This window comes from Hydra vulgaris, chromosome 09 (assembly GCF_038396675.1).
Source record: "Hydra vulgaris chromosome 09, alternate assembly HydraT2T_AEP".
Taxonomy (NCBI): Eukaryota; Metazoa; Cnidaria; class Hydrozoa; order Anthoathecata; family Hydridae; genus Hydra; species Hydra vulgaris.
Genome location: NC_088928.1, coordinates 21,640,908 through 21,662,086, shown reverse-complemented (window position 1 = coordinate 21,662,086; position 21,179 = coordinate 21,640,908). Strand labels below are relative to the sequence as shown.

Here is a 21,179-nt window from a genome sequence, read left to right as displayed (position 1 = left end):
GCATATTCAAACATTAAAGTTTCACTCGGGATTTTTCTTACTCTTCTAGTGACAGTGTCAACATGGGAAAAAGGTTTTAGTAAACTTAAATTAATCAAAAATTAGTTGCGATCAACCATGGGTCAAGAACGTTTATCCAGTTTGGCTATTATTTCAATTGAGAATGAAATAGCAAAAAAGGTAAATTATGACCGAATTATAGATGATTTTGCATGCATAAAAGTACGAAAAGTCAATTTCACTTCATCTATATTAAACTTATTTGTTATTGTTAATAAATTTTTAAGTGCTAAAGAATTTTTTTATTAAGACAATTTTCAATTTTTTTGTTACTATCTCTCAAAGGTTCAAACCACAGCCTGTAAACGTGATTAAAAGTTACTAAATTAGTTTTTTGGAGAAGAGAGGTCATTTTTAAGGGTAGGTTATTTGTATAAGGGGTGGTGGCAGGGCCATTTTTAATGGGTAGGCGCAAAATGTTCTCAGGCCCCTGGCGCCATTTTAGCTTGCTACGGCACTGTGTATAGCAAAACGAATTGTAGTGGCACATCACACCCTGTAAAAATTGGACGTTGATACTTTTGGAGAGCAACGAAAAAACCCTTTTGGGGTCTTGTTATATACACATAGGTGACTTACCTAGCAAATTTTCAAAATTCTTTACCGACGTCCAAGGGAGAAAAAGCAATTTGAAGTTAGTAAAAATATCCAAAAAAGAACCAAAAATGTCAAAAATCATTTTTGTTTATTGGCATTAATTTTCTTCAAAAGTGAAATTTTTTTGTACAATGATACCAAAATATTACAAACACAATTAATAAAAATAGTTTTATAATTTTGTGCCAATAATTTCAATTATTGCTTCTATCAGAGCTTAGAATTCAATGTTTTTAACACTGGGAAACAAATTTCTCTGAAAATTCTTTTAAAAATTTTTCTGAAAACTTTTCTTCTAACTTTTAAGCATGTTTGCTGTTAAATTCCACAACACAGTGTAGAAGCTGGGTTCCATACTCAGGATGTGAAAGGCTTTGCTTGAATCTTTGCCAGTGAGTCTTAAACTTTGAATGCATTGCTTCAGTTGCTTGTTCACTAAACAATCCAAGTGCAGACCCATGTCGATCAATGAACTCAAAAATGTGATAAAAAACTGCATGTGCCTTTGGAGTCACTGTAACTGGCAGAGAGAGAAAAGAATCTTTGAACTTTTCAATTTTTTCTTTGAAGTCACCCTCAAGTGACTTTCCAAAGCAGGAAGAAACAACATCTCTAAAATTGCGAAATGTTTCAATGAAACCCTGAGCTTCATAAGCACAAGCCTTTTCAGCCAGTCTTTGAAGAATGTCAAGATTTTGCAAAAGTTTGTGACATTCATTTCCAGCAAATTGTCCCCCGTGGTCTAGCTGAAGTTGAATATGCAACAGAGCAGGCAATTGTTTTGCTCCTGGCCAAAGTTCTGTATAATTTTTGAAAAGATGATTGACAATTCCTAGTAGCAAATGTAGTTCCATTGGTGGAATGATGTCCAAAATAAGTCTTGAGTCCTCCATGTTGATCAAAGAAGGATGAATTGTGTTGTCAAAATCTTTAGCTATTTTGAATTTGGAGCCAACAGACACAAATGCTCTGTAGCTTTCTTGTATTGAACCAAAACTTCTGGAAACTCCACATTCTAAGAGGTTGTCTGAATCGATGTTACCAACACCAGGGGTGTTTACTTGAATGAGACTGAATTCCACATAAGATGTTAGCATTTTGAGATCACAAGAGATGACAAAAGAGACATCTTTAATATGGATTTGTTCCATCATCACCTTGACAGTCGCATATGTTTCAGGCACATCTTCCACACAATTGAGTTTGTGAGTAGGCGCGAACTTTTTTGTTGAGAACTATTTGACTCATCAACTTCTTCTGTAATGCCAAGACTGATTTTCAGAAATGAACCACCACCATCTATTCCCAGCTTGACTAAATGCTGAGGGTAGTAATATCTTGAATGCAAAAAATAATTTGTTAGGCCTTGCAGGTTTTTGCAGTGAACCATTGATCGTTTTTCTTCTTTTCCCCTTTCCATGGTAAAATTTGACTCTAACAAGTTACAATAATAGAACTATTATACACCTATTTTGGCCACAATATTTGTTGCTCTAAATCAAAACTATGTTGTTTTATAGTATTTCATTGTATTGTAACAAGTAATGTGGTATAAATAAAAAACAGCAATGCAAAATAATTTAAACGGTATTATTTTTTAATATGTTTACTTTGCATAGCGGACAAAAAATACTAAAAACCAGAGGAAACATATAATACAAATCACTGCATATTTTTAATATGTAAAGAAAAAAATGCCTCAAATCTAAATGTGTACATGACAGTTTCCAGTAGACCAATTTGAAATGTATGCTATTGACATTGCCATTTTGCATATTGCCGTTTCAAGAAGTTTTAGTGCATATGTATAATATATTATAGTATACAACAGCAAATTTAATATGCAAGGGGTCAAAATTATGTGTGTCTAAGAGATGAACTTCTTTATTCTAATGTTACCTGGTGTAACTGGAAACAATTTTCTGCCAGTTCCTTGACTGAGTACAACTGTTTCATGAGGAGAAGCTTCCTTGTAGGCAATGATAGATACCGCAATTTGCTCTGCCCCTTTAATGTCATCTTGCACCAATGACTGTAAACTTCTGTGTCTTGTTCCAGGTGTGCAAAAATGTCTCTGACCTTGAGCTATGACTGACAAACATTGTGTGCACCTTTTTTCTGCAGATGGAGGTAGTTGATTTGCACTTGATGTCCCTGGTGTTGCAATAGTTTGTTCCTTAGTTTGTTGCTTAGATGGGGATTGAACTAAGATTGGATGCTGTTGATTTAAATTGAACCTACTGATTTGGCAAATGGCATTCCCTGACAGGCATTCACACCTGCCTGGAATTCACACCTCCCTGACAGGCATTCACACCAACCCTGACAGGCATTCACACCTATTTGCTGTTCCTATTAGAGGCTTTATAACAATGGAGTCAAAATTGTAAAGTGGTGGTAGTGGACTGTTCAAATCACCATTGTATCTTTTTTGCAGAAGAATACGGCTAGTGTTGCAAATTCCTCTTGGAACTCTTTCATCCTCAAATTTCAAATCACTTTTTACAAGTTTCAGCACTCGTGCAATCATAAAGTCAGTTATTTCTCTGTCACATTTTCTCATGCACAAAAAGCTAACAGTTTTTTTGCAATCTTCATGAGTTCTGGCTCTGTGTGGCATTTTGATTTGTAACAAAAACGTTTTTCACCAGTGTAAACAAAAAACTTGATATTTATATTTTCCTCAGAGTTGTTTACTTTTTACTTTTTATATTCTTTGGAAAAAGAATTTTTCGGGAACTAAATTACTTAATATTTTTTAAAAGTTCAGCTAGACATTTCTTAAAATTTAATTCAATTGAAAAATACTTTTAGCACTTTTAGCCAATAATTTCCACATTAAAATATATTTTATAGAAAATGGTGAAATTTAATTTAAGAGGTTGAATTCCTTGCTTTTACACTCAAATACTGATAAAGAGCAATTAAAATAACAAAATTACAAAAAGAAACTAAACAGGAACTAAATTTCTCTAGACACTAAGCAAAGTTCCCAAAAAATTAGCAATAACTAAATTTAGTTCCACCATAAATAAGTTAACAACCCTAGTTTTCAGGTATTGTTTTTTTGTGTAAGGGTGGTAGAGGGAACTATTTTTAAATGTGAAGTTATCCCCATTTTAGGAAATTTCAAAATATTTTAAACTAAATTTTTAAAAAGCAGGAATTAAAAATATATCACATTATTTGTGCTAGTCATTTTATTCATAATAATATGGGTAAAAAAGTATTTCGATGAAATTACTGTAAGATAAAAGTAAAACTATTCCTATTAATTGTGTTTTGTAATATTTTGGTATCATTGTACAAGAAAATTTCACTTTTGAAGAAAATTAATGCCAATAAAAAAAATGATTTTTGACAATTTTAGGTTCTATTTTGGATATTTTTGCTAACTTCAAATTGCTTTTTCTCCCTTGGATGTCGGTAAAAGATTTTGAAAATTTGTCAGGTAAGTCACCTATATGTACATAACAAGACCCAAAAGGGTTTTTTCGGTGCTCTCCAAAAGTATTAACGTCCAATATATGTACCTATATATAACGTCCAATATATGTACCTAATATATGTCACAGGGTATGACATATATTAGGTACGCGAATATCGCGTTTTACAAAGGCGTAAAAAGTGCTAAAATTCTGTGCCACGCTCTTACTTTTTTTAAGTAGCGCCAGAGAAACTTTTTTTTTTGTGGCATTTCGTTTTTGAAGTGTATATCAGCTTAGATCATTTTTGAAAAATAGAAAGGTGGAGCTTGATTTTAATGTGGTATTTATGTATAGTAGGGGTGTTCAAAACAACGAAATTACACAAGAAGCCAAATTTGCGGCAAATATTAAAAAAGTACGATTTACAAAAAAAAATATTGCGATATTCTTCAGTAAACACTTTACTTTTATCCCATATTTTTAACAAAGTGAATGTCATTTCTTTCAAAATAGTGTTGCATATTGGGTCAAAATATTGTTAACATTATAATGGAACATTAAAATCGAAAGTTTAAAAGAGTATAAGTTAAAGTCACAAAAAGTAATAGTTGTAAGTGCAAATAGTAGTGAGAAACTTTAAAAAAGTGGTAAAGAAAAGCGAAATAGAAAAATGAAAAAAAAACACATTTTACTATTGAGAAAGTCAAATCAGCAATACCAGTTAACAAATTTGTTATGAGTTCATTTTTAGTTTTAAATATTATTTCAATAAGGTTTCACGTTGTAGAGGAGCAACCGTACTGGATTTTTTTTTTTAAGTTGATCAACTGCCAACTGGATAGGATATTTTACAGCACATCACTTTTAATCAGTCCATGCTTCCTAAAACATCAAAAAAATCTTTAATAATTGCTTGTTCAGTAAAAAAATAAGGAAATATGAAAGGTGTGTTGAACGGCATTGTAAGTGTATTCTTAGCCAAATAAAGGGTTCGTGGCTTAGAGCTGGATTTCCCCTTCAATCAGATAATAACATGATTCAAAAGCTGAAGTTGAACAAACAATATTGTAATTAAAAAAAAAACATGCACAGGATGTTGTCTTTAGAAATGAAGAAGCATCAAGACTTTAGAAAAGAACTGGGAAAAATCTTTTGGGCAGGAATACCTGACTTACAAAACTGGATAAAAAAGGACAAAATTAGACCTTACCTTGATAAAAAGAGGACCTAGAATTTACATACGATCAAAAACACAACAGGAAGTTATTTCTTGGGCTAGATGACAAGAAATACAACGAGAAGGTAATCAATTTCATAACCTTTTACTGAATTTAAAAACTCACCTTTCGCCACTTTTTCCACTATTGATTTTTATTTTTGCTTCATTGCTTTTTACATTATTATCTTTTTTAACTTGACAAACTTTTGATGAAGAAATTTGAAAAGATTAATATTGAATAATAATAATAGTGCATGTTGTTATAATTTCAGAGAATACAAGAAAAAGAAATCCATCTAGAAAAGATGCTGCAAAATCAGTGGAATTAAGTTCAGAGTTCGAATTTAGTCCGGACACGAGCGAAGATTCATCGTTTAATTAAGATTTTGACCCGGATACAGGCGTTCTGCGGAGTCAAATAGTATGATAAAATCTAACTGTTACAGTTACTAATATTTCTCCCAAAAAAAAAAGTTACTGATGCAATCCTTGATAGTTCTGGCGTTGATCTTACAACTGTAAGTTGCAGCAGGTCAACAGCATCTAGAAAGATGAAACAAACAGCTCAAGAAATGGTAGTTATTGCTAAAAAAGATGTTAAACTTAGCATCCAAGCATCTCCCGACCCATGCATTGTTCATTTTGATGAAAAAACGCTTTTCGAAATCAATAATGGAAAAAAACTAAAGCATGACTGACTAGCTGTTTTGGCAACTATTAATAAGAAGTCACATCTTCTCCGTGTTACACCATTAGCCTTTTCACCAGGGAAAGATCAGTATAATGGAGCGATAAAACTCCTAAAAGAGTACAACCTTGAATGAAAGATTGGATTACTTTGTTTTGATACAAAGTCAAGCAATACAGGTATACGTAAGGGTCTCAAATAAGAATATCTACTGCGCTCGACATGTATCTAATTCTCTTGGCTTGCAGACATCATGTTTCTGAGTTAAGAATCACACACTTCTGTGAAGCTGTAACGCATGAAAAAACTACGGGCCCTGATAATTCTCTGTTTAAACAATTCAAAAACTTGTTCAAGCAGCCTTGATTTCGAGTTTAAAACATCTTTGCTAGTTAAGTTTTCTTGGGAAGAAGTTAAAGGAATTGTTGTTAAAAAAGCTGCTACAGAATCTCTTGACTAGTCTTACTTTTCAAGAAATGATATTGTCAGGGAAGATAGAAACAAGTTAGCAATGCAAGTGGTCAGCTATCTTTCTTCTTCTAACATTAAAATTAAAAAGACTGGACCTGTTCATCATGCGAGATTTTAAGGGAAATCTATATACTATTTAAAAATGCATATTCTTTCAAATCAAATCGGTTTTTATTATGCATTCTTTTGTTAAATGAGCGTTAAAATTATTTTTTTTTGCGTATTTTTTTGCAAGATCTTTCTTGAATTTAAACAAAAAATATGAAAAAAATAATATACCCAACAATCTAAAAAATAAATTTGGACCATTAGGAGCACATTTTTAAAAAAGTTATAAAATATTGAGATTTACCTTGCGCTTAAAGCCAAGTTACTTGGGAACTATTTAGGGCTTTTTTTGTGGTATAATGATGCTTGAGCACAAGGTTAATGTCAATATTTTTGGAAAATTTTCTTGTAATCGTATTTTTTTTATATTTGCCCCAAATTTAACTTCTTGTGTATTTGCGTTTAAAAAATTTTGTTTTTTTGAACACCCCTCATGTGTAGTTGATACATTATGATTTGACTTTATTGATGCTGAAAATTTAGTTGCTGTTCTCGTGTCAAATAAATGTCGAAGGAATGTTCGGACTTTTTTAAAAACTATCAGGATAATTTTGAAACACATTATCTAAGCACCTGCCAAATTTCAGAAAAAAATATGTAGTCGCAGATACCATAAAAAGTCGCACTTTTTCTACCTAAAATTCCTTTTTCCGAACTCTGTATTGGGGGAGGGGGTGATATTAGATTGAGAATTTCGTTAAGACCAAAGACATTGTTATTGACTTAACTCCAATATCATATTAATGATATAGTAAATTTTGATTTTATTATAATTGTATTTAATATTATAAAACATTGTAGTTATTAAATCTAGTAAATATCTATTATTAGTAATAATGCATTAGTTAAATGATTTAATAATCATTATTACTAATAATATTAAATAATGTACATTATAATAATTTATAAATTATTAATATTAATAATATTATTAATGATTATTAATATACATTATAATAATATAATACATTATGTATTTCATTATACATTATTACTAATTATTTATTAGTATACATTATGTATACATTATTACTAATAATTTATTAGTAATAAAGTATACATTGTTACCTATACAATTTAATGGTGAATTATGATATAATTTATGGTCCATTATTATAATGGACCATAAATTACTTATACATAATTAATTGTAAGTGTTAATTATAATGATTATAGTTAAAATTACTATTGTAGTGGTGTTAAAAAATAAAGACAAGTTATTAATTTGTATTAATTCTTTTAATTTTATATTAGTAATATGATAATGGTATTATTAGTGATGATATTATTAATGATAAAATCATGAATGCTGAATCATTAATATAATAACAATTTCTTTAAAAATATTAAATTAATGTTTGATTTCATTTTACATCTGGTATATTAAGTTCTTTTTTAAATATTCTATATAGAATTTACATATAGCTATTGATATGGAAAAAGGTTTTTATTATTTCTATCATTGAGCAATAATTTCTATAAATTTAAAATAAATTTAGTTATTATTTTAATTATAAATTTTTTTTAGTTGAAGGTATTGTGAACCAATTGCTACGTAAGTAATATTTTTAGCTCTATCCCTTGCAGATATTTGACTAGCCAGCTACTTTAATGTAGTCAATTAAGGCAATTAACGGCTAGGAAGACTGTTAATAGTTAACTAAACCTGTCCGCATTTGCTTAATACTAATTTACCGGAACTGTTGAAAAGTTGGTCAAGACACTATTGTCATTAGTGAATGATGTCTTCAGGAAAGGTATTGTCAATCATTGTGACTATATTCTTAACGCCATGACTAATTGTGTTTTTTAATTGAATTAAACAATAACAATTATTAATTATTGAATTAAACATAACATATACTTTTCAATATCATGAGTTGTTCTTTAACAATTTATACTAAATTTATTTAACTTCTTATTAAAACAGCAATATATCAATTATATGAAAAATTATATGAATTTTTTTAATTTTTTTTTAATTTCTATTTTGACTTTGATTTCTTTTTTGATTTCTTTTCTGATTTTTATTACTTATTTATTTTAGAAAAGTCATAGTATACCAATAAGAGCAATTGTATAATATTACTTTATAAGGTTGTGTTGTATTATTTTATAATGTTGTAATGTATATTATACATTACAACATAAAATAATACAACAATAATATTAGGGGAGAGTGGTGTACCTCGGAGGTATTTTCAAACTTTGACAAATATAAAAAAAAATACTTACAATATGATCTCTAACAATATATTTTCTTTAACTTGATGATATTAGTTACTCTAGGATTTTTTATTAATTATCCATACATATTTTTTCATCCCTTTTTTTATTTTTAAAAATAGCTTACACTACAGCCTAGGTACACCACCGGTGGTGTTTATCATTAATACCCCATATCTTTTTTGATGAAATACTATTTTTGATAGACATTTGTTTTTTCATTTCACACATTTTTTTTATAATTAGCATGCTACCTTTTGAACGTTCTTGTGGAGTTGAAGATGCTGAAGGTTCAATATTATTTTTTCTTTCCTCTTCATAAAGTTTTAAATGAAACTTTTTGGAGTGATTGTGCAGTGGTGTTGTAGAAAACAATTTTTGACCAGAATTATTAGATCCCCTGCTTATCTGTTTTCTACATGGAATGCAAATTGCTATCGATCCAGAAGGATTATTTATTTTAAAAAGCTTCCAAACAAAACTTGTCATTGTAGAATCTTTACCGTGGTGATATTTTGTAATATTTGGTTTAATAAAATACCTGTTGAAGGTTTTGTATATAAAAATTATCCGGCCGGATAATTTTTAACATATCCGATTATCCGGTATCTGGCCGGATATTTAAAACAAGCTATCCGGGACACCCCTAATATATACATAAATATAATTATATTTATATCATTTACTTATATAATTGTATAAATGTGTAAATCTGCAGTTAAGCAGCATAAAATAACTTTATTTTTTCGCTTGTTGTAAGACTTGCTCAATGTGGTGACTTTTTAATATAAACATAAGGAATATTTTAATATACTTTTTATTTTTTTGTTATCTAATAGACTGCCTGCCCTCAGTCGATGTCATGGCACTTTCTTGTAACAGCAGGTTTTAAGATAGTCGATGTAGCAGCACTCCCTTGTAGTTAAAATAAATTCCAAGCATGATCAACAGTAAGTAAATTAATAGACAATTGTTTTGTGGTAATTAAGTGGATCAAATCTAAATATCTTGTTTTAAATTTAACAATTGCAGTTTGAAAACATAAAAAAGGAGCAAGTAATTCAGATGTCGAAAGATTTATAAAGCGATGGCTAATGCAAGCTCCTGACAGAAATAGTGGTTGTACAAAACGTGCCTTAAAAGCGTAAGCTAAAAATGCTTAATGGTTTTTTTAGTTGTCTTAACTTTTCTTTGATATTTTATATACTTTTCTTGAAATATGTTTTTATTGTTACAATGTTTTTATTGTATTAGTCAAGCATTACAGAGTATTGGATTTTATAGGTTATACTCATTTTCACAGTTTATGTTATATTTTATTCCTTTGATTACTTCACTTATTTTCATTTATTTTGGTTACAATTTTATACTTATTTTAAGAGTTTGGCCTGACATTCATTTTTTGTGACTGGGTTTAAATCATATTTAGATTAAACATTGGTTTTTATTCAACCCAATAGGTGTAGAATCATAATTGTTCTCATCATCATTATTTTCAGTTTTTTAAAATATTTTTACATACATAAAAAGCGAAATGATTGAGTTAATTGTTAGAATAAGATTGAATAATGATGTTAGCTTAACAATGCAATCAAGAACGAAAAAAACTAATAATGTAAAAAGGTAAAATGAAGAAAACACAATATTGTGAGAGAGTTAGTTTTTTAATCTCTAGATAATTTATAATATATGAATATAATGCTCCTTTTTAATGTAAGTTTAGTGCTTCAATATCTATTTATTATTAGAAATTAGGTGCAAAACTGTTTAAATGACTTTTAAATCATCTGGCACAACTTCAGGAGAAAAAGATTGCAGTAGAATTGGAGGTCAAGTAGTATCAAGCATTAGCACATGAAGACATCAAATAGTAATCATGATCTTCCTTTATGCTTTTGCTTTATTCTTTTGCAAGTTAAACGTGTTTAATGTATTGAAATCTTTTATTGAAGTACAGAATATTGATAGTAACATTTTTGTAGATCACAATGTGTTTATAGTTTTAAGATAATTGGAATGTTTTTATAATTTTTATATGTAGTAATTTATTGAGGGTATTATTTCGAAAACAAGACGATTATCTAATGTTATCACGGAGTCAATGAGTTGTGATTTATTGTACAAACAACGTAAGATATTTTTTTTATATTCCATCCCAAGAAATTCCATTGATATAGAAATTGATATATGAAATAAAAGAAAACAACAACGAAAAACACATCAAGTGTATATATGATGAGTTTTTTGTTGTTGATTTCCATTTTTTTTTTTTTTGTACTTCTTTTTTTTTCCTTTTTTTTTATATATTTCTTATAATATGTAAAAATATGTATTACTTAATTAATGTAGAAGAGATAAATCTATTACTTTCTTATTTAATCTTATTACTAACTTTTTTAGTTTCATTTACAATTACTTTACTTATAGTTGTTTTGGTTACAATTTTATACTTCATTTACGATTTCTTCACTATTTGCTATTTAATCTTATTACTAACTTTTTTAGTTTCATTTACAATTACTTTACTTATAGTTATTTTGGTTACAATTTTATACTTCTTTTACGATTTCTTCACTATTTGCTATTTTTTGGTGACTTGGTTTTTATTACAAAATCTATCAGTTTGACATGCTTTGCCATTAGCTTTTTAATGCAACTTTTGGTTCATTTTGTTTGTTTTTAACATTTATTGTTATTTTTATAAATAACCAATACTTTAACAAACGCAAGATTTTAACTTAGAAACTTTTGGGAAACAAATGGAAGGTTTTAACTTAAAGATTTTATAGTAGAACAAGTCATAAAGAAAAAGGTGAAGCGAAGTGATGTTTGCCTACCTAAAAAAGTCGCATGGTTGATATAAAATGGAATGTGATACATTTTAAACTATAAATAGACAGTTATTATATTGCTATTATAATATAGAGTCTAAAAATAAATAGATCGTCATTTGAGAAAAAAAATTTAGAACTGGTAAAAGTGATTTATTTTAGCTGGGTAATTTTTAAGGATGTACCAATATTACGGCCGGAATTTGTGTCTTTTAGATTAATTCCCTTCTGACTGGAATTAAAAATTATAATAAGTTGTACTGCAAATACATTTGCAAAAATTATATTTGTATTTTTAACCAAGGTTTACCTATAAGTCTTCATTTCTCTGTAGGATAATGATTTTTTGATTAATTTACACAGCCTGTGTCACATGTCATAAAAAAAAAAAAAAAAAAAATTTTAACTCCTGCCAACTCCCCTAGCAACGCTCATAGCAACGGCTAGTTAAGGTTAGAAATAAATTAAAAAATTAAAAAACAAAGAAAACATAAGGGGCTATAATGCTCTAAAAATCTCTGCGCACGCGAGCCAACATTCTCCTACTTCTTGCCATTAGTTAAACTTAAGGCTACGTCCTTTATGGATGACCCCAACTTTTTAAAAAAACAAATTTTTTATCCTTAATATCAGAAATTTGATATTTTATTCGGCGCATTGAAAAATGCAACGATTCTTTAAAATAAAGAAATTTTCAACAAAAATTTTTATCTCAGGACATTTATCTACATAAAAGGAATAAAAGTGCCAAAAATTAGAGCTTAATACATTATACTTTTTGAGACATCTTTGCTAAAGTTTTAGCATGTTTTTGGCCTAAAATCACCTGTTTTTGCCCAAAATTTATGGGGGGAAAATTAATTTATAATAACGTTTTTTTAAATGTACTTTTTGTGTTTGAAGTAATAAAATCAATTGAAATATTGTCAAATACATGTGGCTAGTGGGCCTGAGCCCCCCTTTCCCCTTTAAAAAAGAAACTGTTATTGGGTTCCCAATTTCTTAAAATATTTTCCACTAGGTATTATTAACAAACAAACAAACAAAAAAGCTCTTTAAATTTCCGAAAAGCCCCTATACTTGCAAATGAGCCCCCTAAATATGCTGTCTGCCCCCCCATCCTCCCTAATTTAGAGGTGTGTCGTAGCCTAGCCACAGTTATGGAATTACTCCTCTCAAAATGTTTTGAACGGAAAAACTAAATCCGTTGATCAAAACTTGTTTGAAATTTTACCATTTTTGAAAATTGTTATAAAATATCTTTTAATTTGGCTTTTTCACCTGTCATTCCAAAGAAACAGTTTAATCAATTGTTAGACACCAAATCACTTGGGCTTCCGTTGCTTTTTTATGATATAAGTTATGTTTTCATAAGTAGTTTTTCACCTAAATTCATTTACTACATTGTGGTTCACATTCCTGTCATAGTCCTATTGACAGAAATGTTGTCTTGTCAAAGTCTTAAAAAATTGATCTTCAGACAGGGCCGGCGCAAATTATTGTCAAGTGAGGAGGTATCTTACTGATTTTTGCCGACTAAACAAAAATAAAAAAATGCTCTTTAAATTTGCAAAAGTGCCCCTAAATATGTAAATGAGCCCTCAAAGTTTGCTGGGTTTTTCCCTCTTCCCAATGGGTAATGGGGGAGGGAGAACCCAGCGAATATAAATTGCAAAAAGGGGTGTGCGGGGTTGCTTAGCCACGGTTCTGGTTATATATACGATCTGCTCCTAAGAAGAGATAAAAACTGTAAAGCAAATGCAAAACTTAGAGATACATTCAAAAGAGTTTTCTTTAAAGTGAAAACACAATGGCTGAAACCAAGTCCTGAAATTCACACTGTGACAAACAAAGTCGATATAAAAATAAATAACTAGAGTATGGAAAAAAACTACATAAATTTTTAACTTCAGAAGTAACTCTGAGATCATTTCTATGTACTGTAAATAAGCTGTTCTAAATGTTCTAAATAAGCTGTTTGATAAAAATTACAAGAGTGACAATGTTTCTTGTGAGACGGTAAGTTGTATTTAAAGCTTTTATTTCTAGCCAATGAAGACCGAAAATAAAGTTCCCATATTACACCTTCAGTTTCAGTTTTCAGTTTATTAAAATCGCAAAGAGAAAAATTTGGAACAAAAAGTAGTATGCAAATAGGTGCCCAAGATTTTAAAGAAGCTAGTAGATAAAAAAAATAAATAATAAAAGGAAGGAGAATGAAAAAAAAAAGAAGCCACAAACAGAATACCTATATTTTCGTCCTTAAGAAAACAAAACCAAAGTATTAATTGATAATTTTTAGAATAATAACAATGAAGATGTTTTTTCCTAAGATAAATCCAAGCTTTGGTTCTAAGTGTTCTTGAAGAGCTGCAAAAAAAAGAAAAGAAGATTGATTACGCAAAACTTTTGACGTGAACGGACGTGCTTTTGTAAACAAAATTAAAAATGGCTAATTTTACTGTTTCTCAAATTAAAGACCCATTAGATACTCATGAGAATACTTTATTGAAAATATTTGACAAGAAGTTTGATATAATGGACATTAAGCTACTAAATCTTCAAGAAGAAAATACAAAACTAAAAAGGGAAACTAGTAAACTAAGGAAATTGGTGGAGTTTCTCAGCGAGAAATATGAACAAATTGTTCAAAAACAGAAATAAGTAAAAAAGCCAAACTCAACATCAAACCAAAATGATATAACAAACTTTGTTTTCAAAGACAAACTAGCTGAGTTGGAAGATAAAAGAGGAAGAAATAACCTAAGGTTTACAGGAATTAAAAAAGACGAAAATGAAACGTAGGAATTGAGCGAGGAAAAGATTCAAAATATTTTAAATTCAAAATTTGATTTTAAAGCTAATGTTGAAATTTAACGGGCACTCAGGACGGGGAAAAAGTAGCGATGAATGAGTAAAATTTTTAAACTACAAAGTCAAAAAAACTGCGTTGGATATCTATGTTTAGTTAAAATTGTGGAACGATCAATTTTACGTAAACGAAGATAACAGCAAAAGAACTTTGGAATTGCAAAAACAGTTGTTTAAGGAAGAAAATAGATTTGAGAGCCAAAGGTAAATGTACCTAGAGTTGTAGCTAAAGTTGTATATAATAAACTTGTAACGCGCGACTTTTAAGAAATTCTTTTATCTTAGAGTTGGTATTTTATCATTATTTTTTTTTTTAATTTTTATTGTTTTTAAATACTAAAATGGATTCAAATCACTCTAAGAATTTTGATACTTTTCAATTCAATGATTTTATAATTATTCAATGATTTTATAATTAACAAAGAGTTCGATTCAGATCTAAGTTATTTTAGTGAAACAATACGTCGTGTTGGTTTGACAAGGTTCTAACTGACCCGCGAGTAGTTTTGAGTAAATCAATGTTATTGAAAAAATTGTTATGTTCCTACAATCAAAATTTATTAAAATCCATCGATAATATTTTTTACTCATGATAACATAAGCATTTTCTATAAACCCCTTTTCATTGTCTTGATTTTTTGAAAACAAATGCGCATGCGTGCGTTTTTGCAGTCAAAACAAATCAATTTTTGAGCGAAATAGTAAATATTAACTTGAACCTTTCAATAATATAGGAGTGAAAAGTTTATCTAAAGCAAAATACTTTATTAATCATTTATATTTAAAAAAATAATATGCCTGACGTGTGTTGTGCCTATGGATGTACAAATAGAAGAACATTAGCTAATGCTCATTTAAGCTTTTATCGAATACCAGCTAATAAATCTGGATCTAATGTTAACAGAAGAGAAAAATGGGTTGCAGCTATTAAAAGAGAAAAATGGAACGAAATACAAATAAATAATGCTCGTTTGTGTAGTGCTTATTTTACTACAGGTAAAAGACTTTTAGTTTTCCATTCAGTATTTTTTGTGTTCTAATAGTTTTCATGCATTTTTTATACTAAAATAAGAATAATGAAAAATAAATAAACTCTTTGATTTAAAACTTTAGTATTCTTACTTATGTATTAACTGATAATCATCTTTTTTAGGGAAAAAATCTGATGATCTCTGTCATATTGATTATGTTCCAACTGTATTTTAATATGAACGATCAAAAAAAAGGCATCGAACTCTTTCTAGTAATGAGACTATTTTACCGATTCACGAGGTTGGATCATTTAACGAGACAGAAACTAATGAGTTGATTGAAGAGGACTGTTTAAATTGTCCTTCAGAAAACGAGATAACCTATAAAGCTGTTGAAATAGGTAAAACACGTACAAAAAATTTGTAAATTAAATTTATCTTAATTAGTGTCACCAATATATAATTTATGTGTTGATTAACTTTTAAATTAATTGTTTTTTTCAAAAAATAAATTTTTGAAGAATTTATTAGTAGTATTATTTATATATTAGTATAAAATATTATTTTTTATTTTTTATTTTTTTAACTTTTATTTCGCTGATTAAACAATATTACAATTTTTCATATAAAAAAAATAACATCGTAAACATAAAAAACCTTTATAAAAAACGTTTTTAATCTTTTTAATTTATAATATATATATATATACTGTTATAATCAGTCAGGGATTCAAAGAAGGTAAGGATGATGCGTTTATCATCACAACCTTTTCATAGAGCCCCTTTAGTCACTATTGAAATAAAAATAAAAAAACACTTTAATTTTTAAAGAAAAATAAAAAATTTAATAAAATTAAAACAAATTTTAGTTTGTTGTTTTAACGATGAAATGCTTTTTAGGTCTTTAATATTTTTATTTTGGAAACGATTCCATATGGATGGACCTTGGTTTGTAATTAGAAAACTTGACTGCTGTGATTTAATTTTTCCTAGTTGATAGTCGTTCCTGGCATTTGAACGCAGATTATATTTTTCAGAAAATGATATAAGAAAGTTATCTGAAAAAACGCTTGGTAGAAGATTGTTTTTATATTTATACATAAAAATTAATATCTGTAATGTGTTCAGTTTCTCAATATCTAGAACCATCATGCTTTTCATCACTGGGGCCGGGTTTACTAACCTATTTAAACAATTAATTGCTTTGCATGCATGGTTTGCATGCATGAGAAAAAAGATATTTCAAATACAAAAATTGAAACAAAAGTTACAAAAATGTCAAAGGCAATTAAAGTTTACAAAGGAAAAGATTATTGACTATATTAATATTAAAGAAAAAGCATTAAACTTTTCAACTAGAATTAGCAAACCAGCTTTGTTTGAATGGATTTTGCAAGAAGTTAAATCTTGTGTTAAATCTATTGTTAAAACAATGTCCTTAGAAAACCATTTATTAATTGTATTAATGAAGTTAAGACTTGGACATGAAAATAAAGATTTAGCTTTGAGATTAAACATTAGTGAAGGAGTCATATCAAAAATATTTCGCTTATGGATAAAACAATTAGTCAATGTATTGTGCAATTTATTTGTGTGGCCTGAACGAGCTGCTATAAGAGCAAACTTGCCAAACTTTAAAAACTGTGTATGCATAATTGACTGCACTGAAATATTTATAGAAAGGCCACATAACTTAACAGCTAGGGCTCAAACCTACTCTACCTATAAATCACGTAATACCAATAAATATTTAATTGGGATAACATCAGCTGGTACTATTAGTTTTTTGTCATCTGGATGGTGTGGTCGAGCATTCGACAAACTGATCACAATTGAGTCAGGTTTTTTAGATAAAGTTTGTTATGAAGATTGTATTTTAACTGATAGAGGATTTTTAGTGGAAGAAGAATTAGCAACAAAAAGAGCTGTTTTAATAATACAAAAAGTAAAAATCAAATGACATCAATTTATCTCGTCAAATTGCTCGCGTGAGAATCCATATAGAAAGAGTTTTCGGGCGTTTAAAATAATATCAACTATTAACATCAAATATACCTGTAAGCCAGGTTGATTTGCTTGACAGTATAATGATTTGAGTAGCTGGACTTATAAATTTAAATAAAAGTGTAGTACAGAAATAAAAAATGTCTAATAATTTTTTTTTTCAAACTAAATAGAACAAAATATTATTTTAAACAATTTGGACAAATCCAAATTCTTTTTGGAGCACGAGTAACATTTACGCATGAGTAGTGAAACCATTCAATTTCACAACTAGGTTTATTGCATGCAATCATTGGTTTAAAGCATGGGCGTTTACAAATGCAAAAGTTTTTCTGCTTATTGCTATAATAAATATCATTTTCTTTTGTTACAGTTTCTGGTAAAATATATGTAAAATAAATTGTGCAACGCCTGCCTTATCTCATTAATAAATTTTTCATCTCGATAAACTCTAACTAAAAGGTAATTTCCTTCATTTTCTAAGGGTGTCCAAATAAAAAAAGTCACAAAATTCTACTTCTAAAATCATTATTTGTGCTTGTATTTGGGTATAATACTTATGGCTTGTTTTTAAATCACCATTTTCACTTAAAGGAAAATCTTTATCCTCTTTCCAACCACCTAAACCTTCACGATATTTGTAGGGACACTTGATTTCTACTAAACCTTTATTGTGACATGTATATTTAATAATTCCATCTTGAGATGCTCCTAAATATGGATAATTAGCTTGTATATGAATACCAGTTGTTTCTAATTTGAAAATGTTGTGATTTTTTTTTAATAATTTAGTATAAAAACGACGTGCTTTATTCTCCATTTCTCTACCATAATAAACACTTGCTACATTTGGTGAAGTTACGTAGTTCATTATTTTGAGTAACAAAGGTTTTGAATTTTGTAATTTTTTATTTACAACTTCATGAAAATTGGATGCTGCAATTCAACCAGCTCGATGCAATTTCCATGTATTCGACAGGTTTTGAATTTTACTCACTTCTGCCAAAAAATGAAAGTTGTATTGAGAATAACTGTTCTTGTATTCATTAAATTTTGATAAGCAAAATATTCCTAGCAAAAATTTGTCAAGATTAATTGCATCTTTGTCAAACAAAGAAGTAATTGTCTCTGGTAAAAAAATTTGTATCGCTTTCGTCTGCAGTTGCAGTGTTGTCACTAAAATTATGATTTAATATTGGTGCAAGACCAACTACACTTGTAAAAAAAGCTGCTTCTGGGGCAATTACTCTGAGTTTATGTAAACTATTATTGTTAAATTTGACAACATTTTCAGAAAATGAGTAATTTTTTTTAGGATTTTTGATATTTTGTGTTAAAAAAGGTAGTTGATTTTTCATTGGTCGCTTAAAATTAATGTTTTGTAGCATTGATAGTTCTGCTTTTTTTCTAGATCTGTTCCACACACAAAGTTTGCTAGTAACTGGAGCTTTATTTGCCTGAATTCTAACACATGCTTCTAGTTTAAATAGAAGAGCTGCAACATGGCTGCATACAGATCCAAGACTAAAAAAATAATATAGGTTATTTAGCAAATGTTAAAATGATATATGTTATGTTAGATATTATGTTAGATAATATAGGTTATTTAGCAAATGTTAAAATAATATATGTTATGTTAGATGTTATGTTAGATAATATAGGTTATTTAGCAAATGTTAAAATAATATATGTTATGTTATATAGTTTTACTTTTAATAACTTTTTATTACCCTGCCATGCATGTACAATTTCCAGTAAGTATCCATCCGTCAACTTTATTAAGGACAACCCATACATCATACACTTTAATTTTATGGCCCTGCCTTTGACTCGGAAATACCTGTTTAAAAAAGACCTATTTTCTTGCTAAAAAATAAAAAATAACTTTCAAAATTAAAAAATATATAAAATATATATACTTTTATATGTATGTACGTGTTTATGTATGCATGCATCCATTTCTCATTCTCATTCTCATTCTCATTCTCTCTCTCTCTCTCTCTCTCTCTCTCTCTCTCTCTCTCTCTCTCTCTCTCTCTATATATATATATATATATATATATATATATATATATATATAGAAATAAATTTTATTAAGTATATTGTTTTCGTTGAAACATTTATTTTCCCTACCTTCAATTTTACGAAATAAAACTGAACATCTTCTTTAACAGTATTAAAATAAACATCTTGAACATGCCCACAAACAAAAAAATTATATGCTTCAAGAGACTTAAAAGCCTTTATGTTTTCATTTGTGTATTGGCACGGTGTATTTATGAGATATGTGTATATATCGCCCCACTGAATATCTGGCAAAAGTGATATATCATCTTTCCAAGAGGCTTCCACCAATGTGTATGGATCTGGTAGCGTGCTTCTGTCACTTAAAGTAAGCTTCTTTTTATACTTAAACTTGTCACTTTCATCTTATATTTCAAAATAACTTGATTCTTTCCAACTTTCCATATTTTAGATGTTTAAAATATCAAATATTTACTTTTTATTAATTCAACTAAAACACTGTTTTGACTGCCTATGACTAGCGCATGCGCACGTGTTTCGCAAAATCAACGAAAAGGGGTCTATAAGGATCACTATTTGTTATTAAAAATTTTTTCACTCTTCATAGAAAATTGAATACCCCAAAAAATAGTTAGAACCTTGTCATAGTGAAATAATCATATTCTCAATATGACAAGGTTCTAACTGCTGTTCAACGGTAGCTAGAAACATGATAGTTACTTTAAATGTTGTAACTGAAACAATAATATAATGAAAAGCTAATTTTCATAAATTATATCGTTTCAGTCACAAAACAAGGTTACAACATTTTGTCTACTAATTTATATTCTTTTTTGTACTACATTTTATTAGCACATTTTAAACCCATTACAGTAAGTAAAACCCTAAAAAGTTTTTCATGGTAACTGTTTATTTTATAAGTGAAGAACAACTCAATAGTAATCTCTGTCCTCGAGAGGCATAAACGGAAATACAGCTTTATTATCTTTTTTTTTTAAGTTTACAAGCTCCTTTGCACAATTTTAAATCTTTAGTTTTACATTCAAAACAGTGGAAGTTGATGGACATTTTGTTGGGCTCACAGTGGCTGGTGAACTTCAATTCAGATAAAACTCAACTTTTTTCAGCCAATCGTTATTGCAATAATTTAGATCTTCCTATATTTATGAACGGTAATGCACTCGATGAGTCATCTACCCTTTATCTTCTAGGATTACTTCCGATCTTTCTTGGAAACCGTATATCATATCCATTGCAAAATTAGCAGCTGCTAAAGTTGCATCTCTTTATCGAGCTTGACACTTTCTTACTCCGGATTCTATTCTCTATCTCTATAAATCTCAAATCCGGTCTTGTATGGAATACTGTTGCCATATCTGGGGCGGTTCTTCTAATGATGCCCTTTCTCTTTTAGACAAGATGCAAAAGCGCATTGTAAACATAGTTGGACCTGCTCTTGCAGCCAACCTCCAACCATTATCACATCGTTGTAATGTTGCCTCTCTTTCTCTTTTCTAAAAATACTATAATGGACACTGCTCTAAAGAGCTAGCCTCTCTTGTTCCATCTACTAAAATTCATTCTCATGTTACTTGTCATTCAATTAAGTCTCATCCTTTTTCTGTGACTTTTCCTTAGTGCTCCAAAAACGCTTATTCGTCTAGTTTTTTTCCTCGAACAT

At 29.0% G+C, this 21,179-nt stretch overlaps 1 protein-coding gene and 1 long non-coding RNA gene across 2 annotated transcripts; one reads left to right on the top strand and one right to left on the bottom strand.

The window, feature by feature from the left end:
- The first annotated feature begins 16,694 nt into the window (after positions 1–16,694).
- On the top strand, positions 16,695–17,429 carry LOC136085334 (uncharacterized). Its single transcript, XM_065806632.1, has one exon. The coding sequence runs from the start codon at positions 16,695–16,697 to the stop codon at positions 17,427–17,429; it is 735 nt and encodes a 244-aa protein (XP_065662704.1).
- A 371-nt stretch (positions 17,430–17,800) lies between these two features.
- LOC136071960 (uncharacterized) lies at positions 17,801–19,437 on the bottom strand. Its single transcript, XR_010640709.1, has 2 exons — positions 19,204–19,437; positions 17,801–18,997 (listed from the first exon to the last, which is right to left on the bottom strand). It is a non-coding gene; the product is annotated as an uncharacterized LOC136071960 (long non-coding RNA).
- Between the last annotated feature and the right edge of the window lie 1,742 nt (positions 19,438–21,179).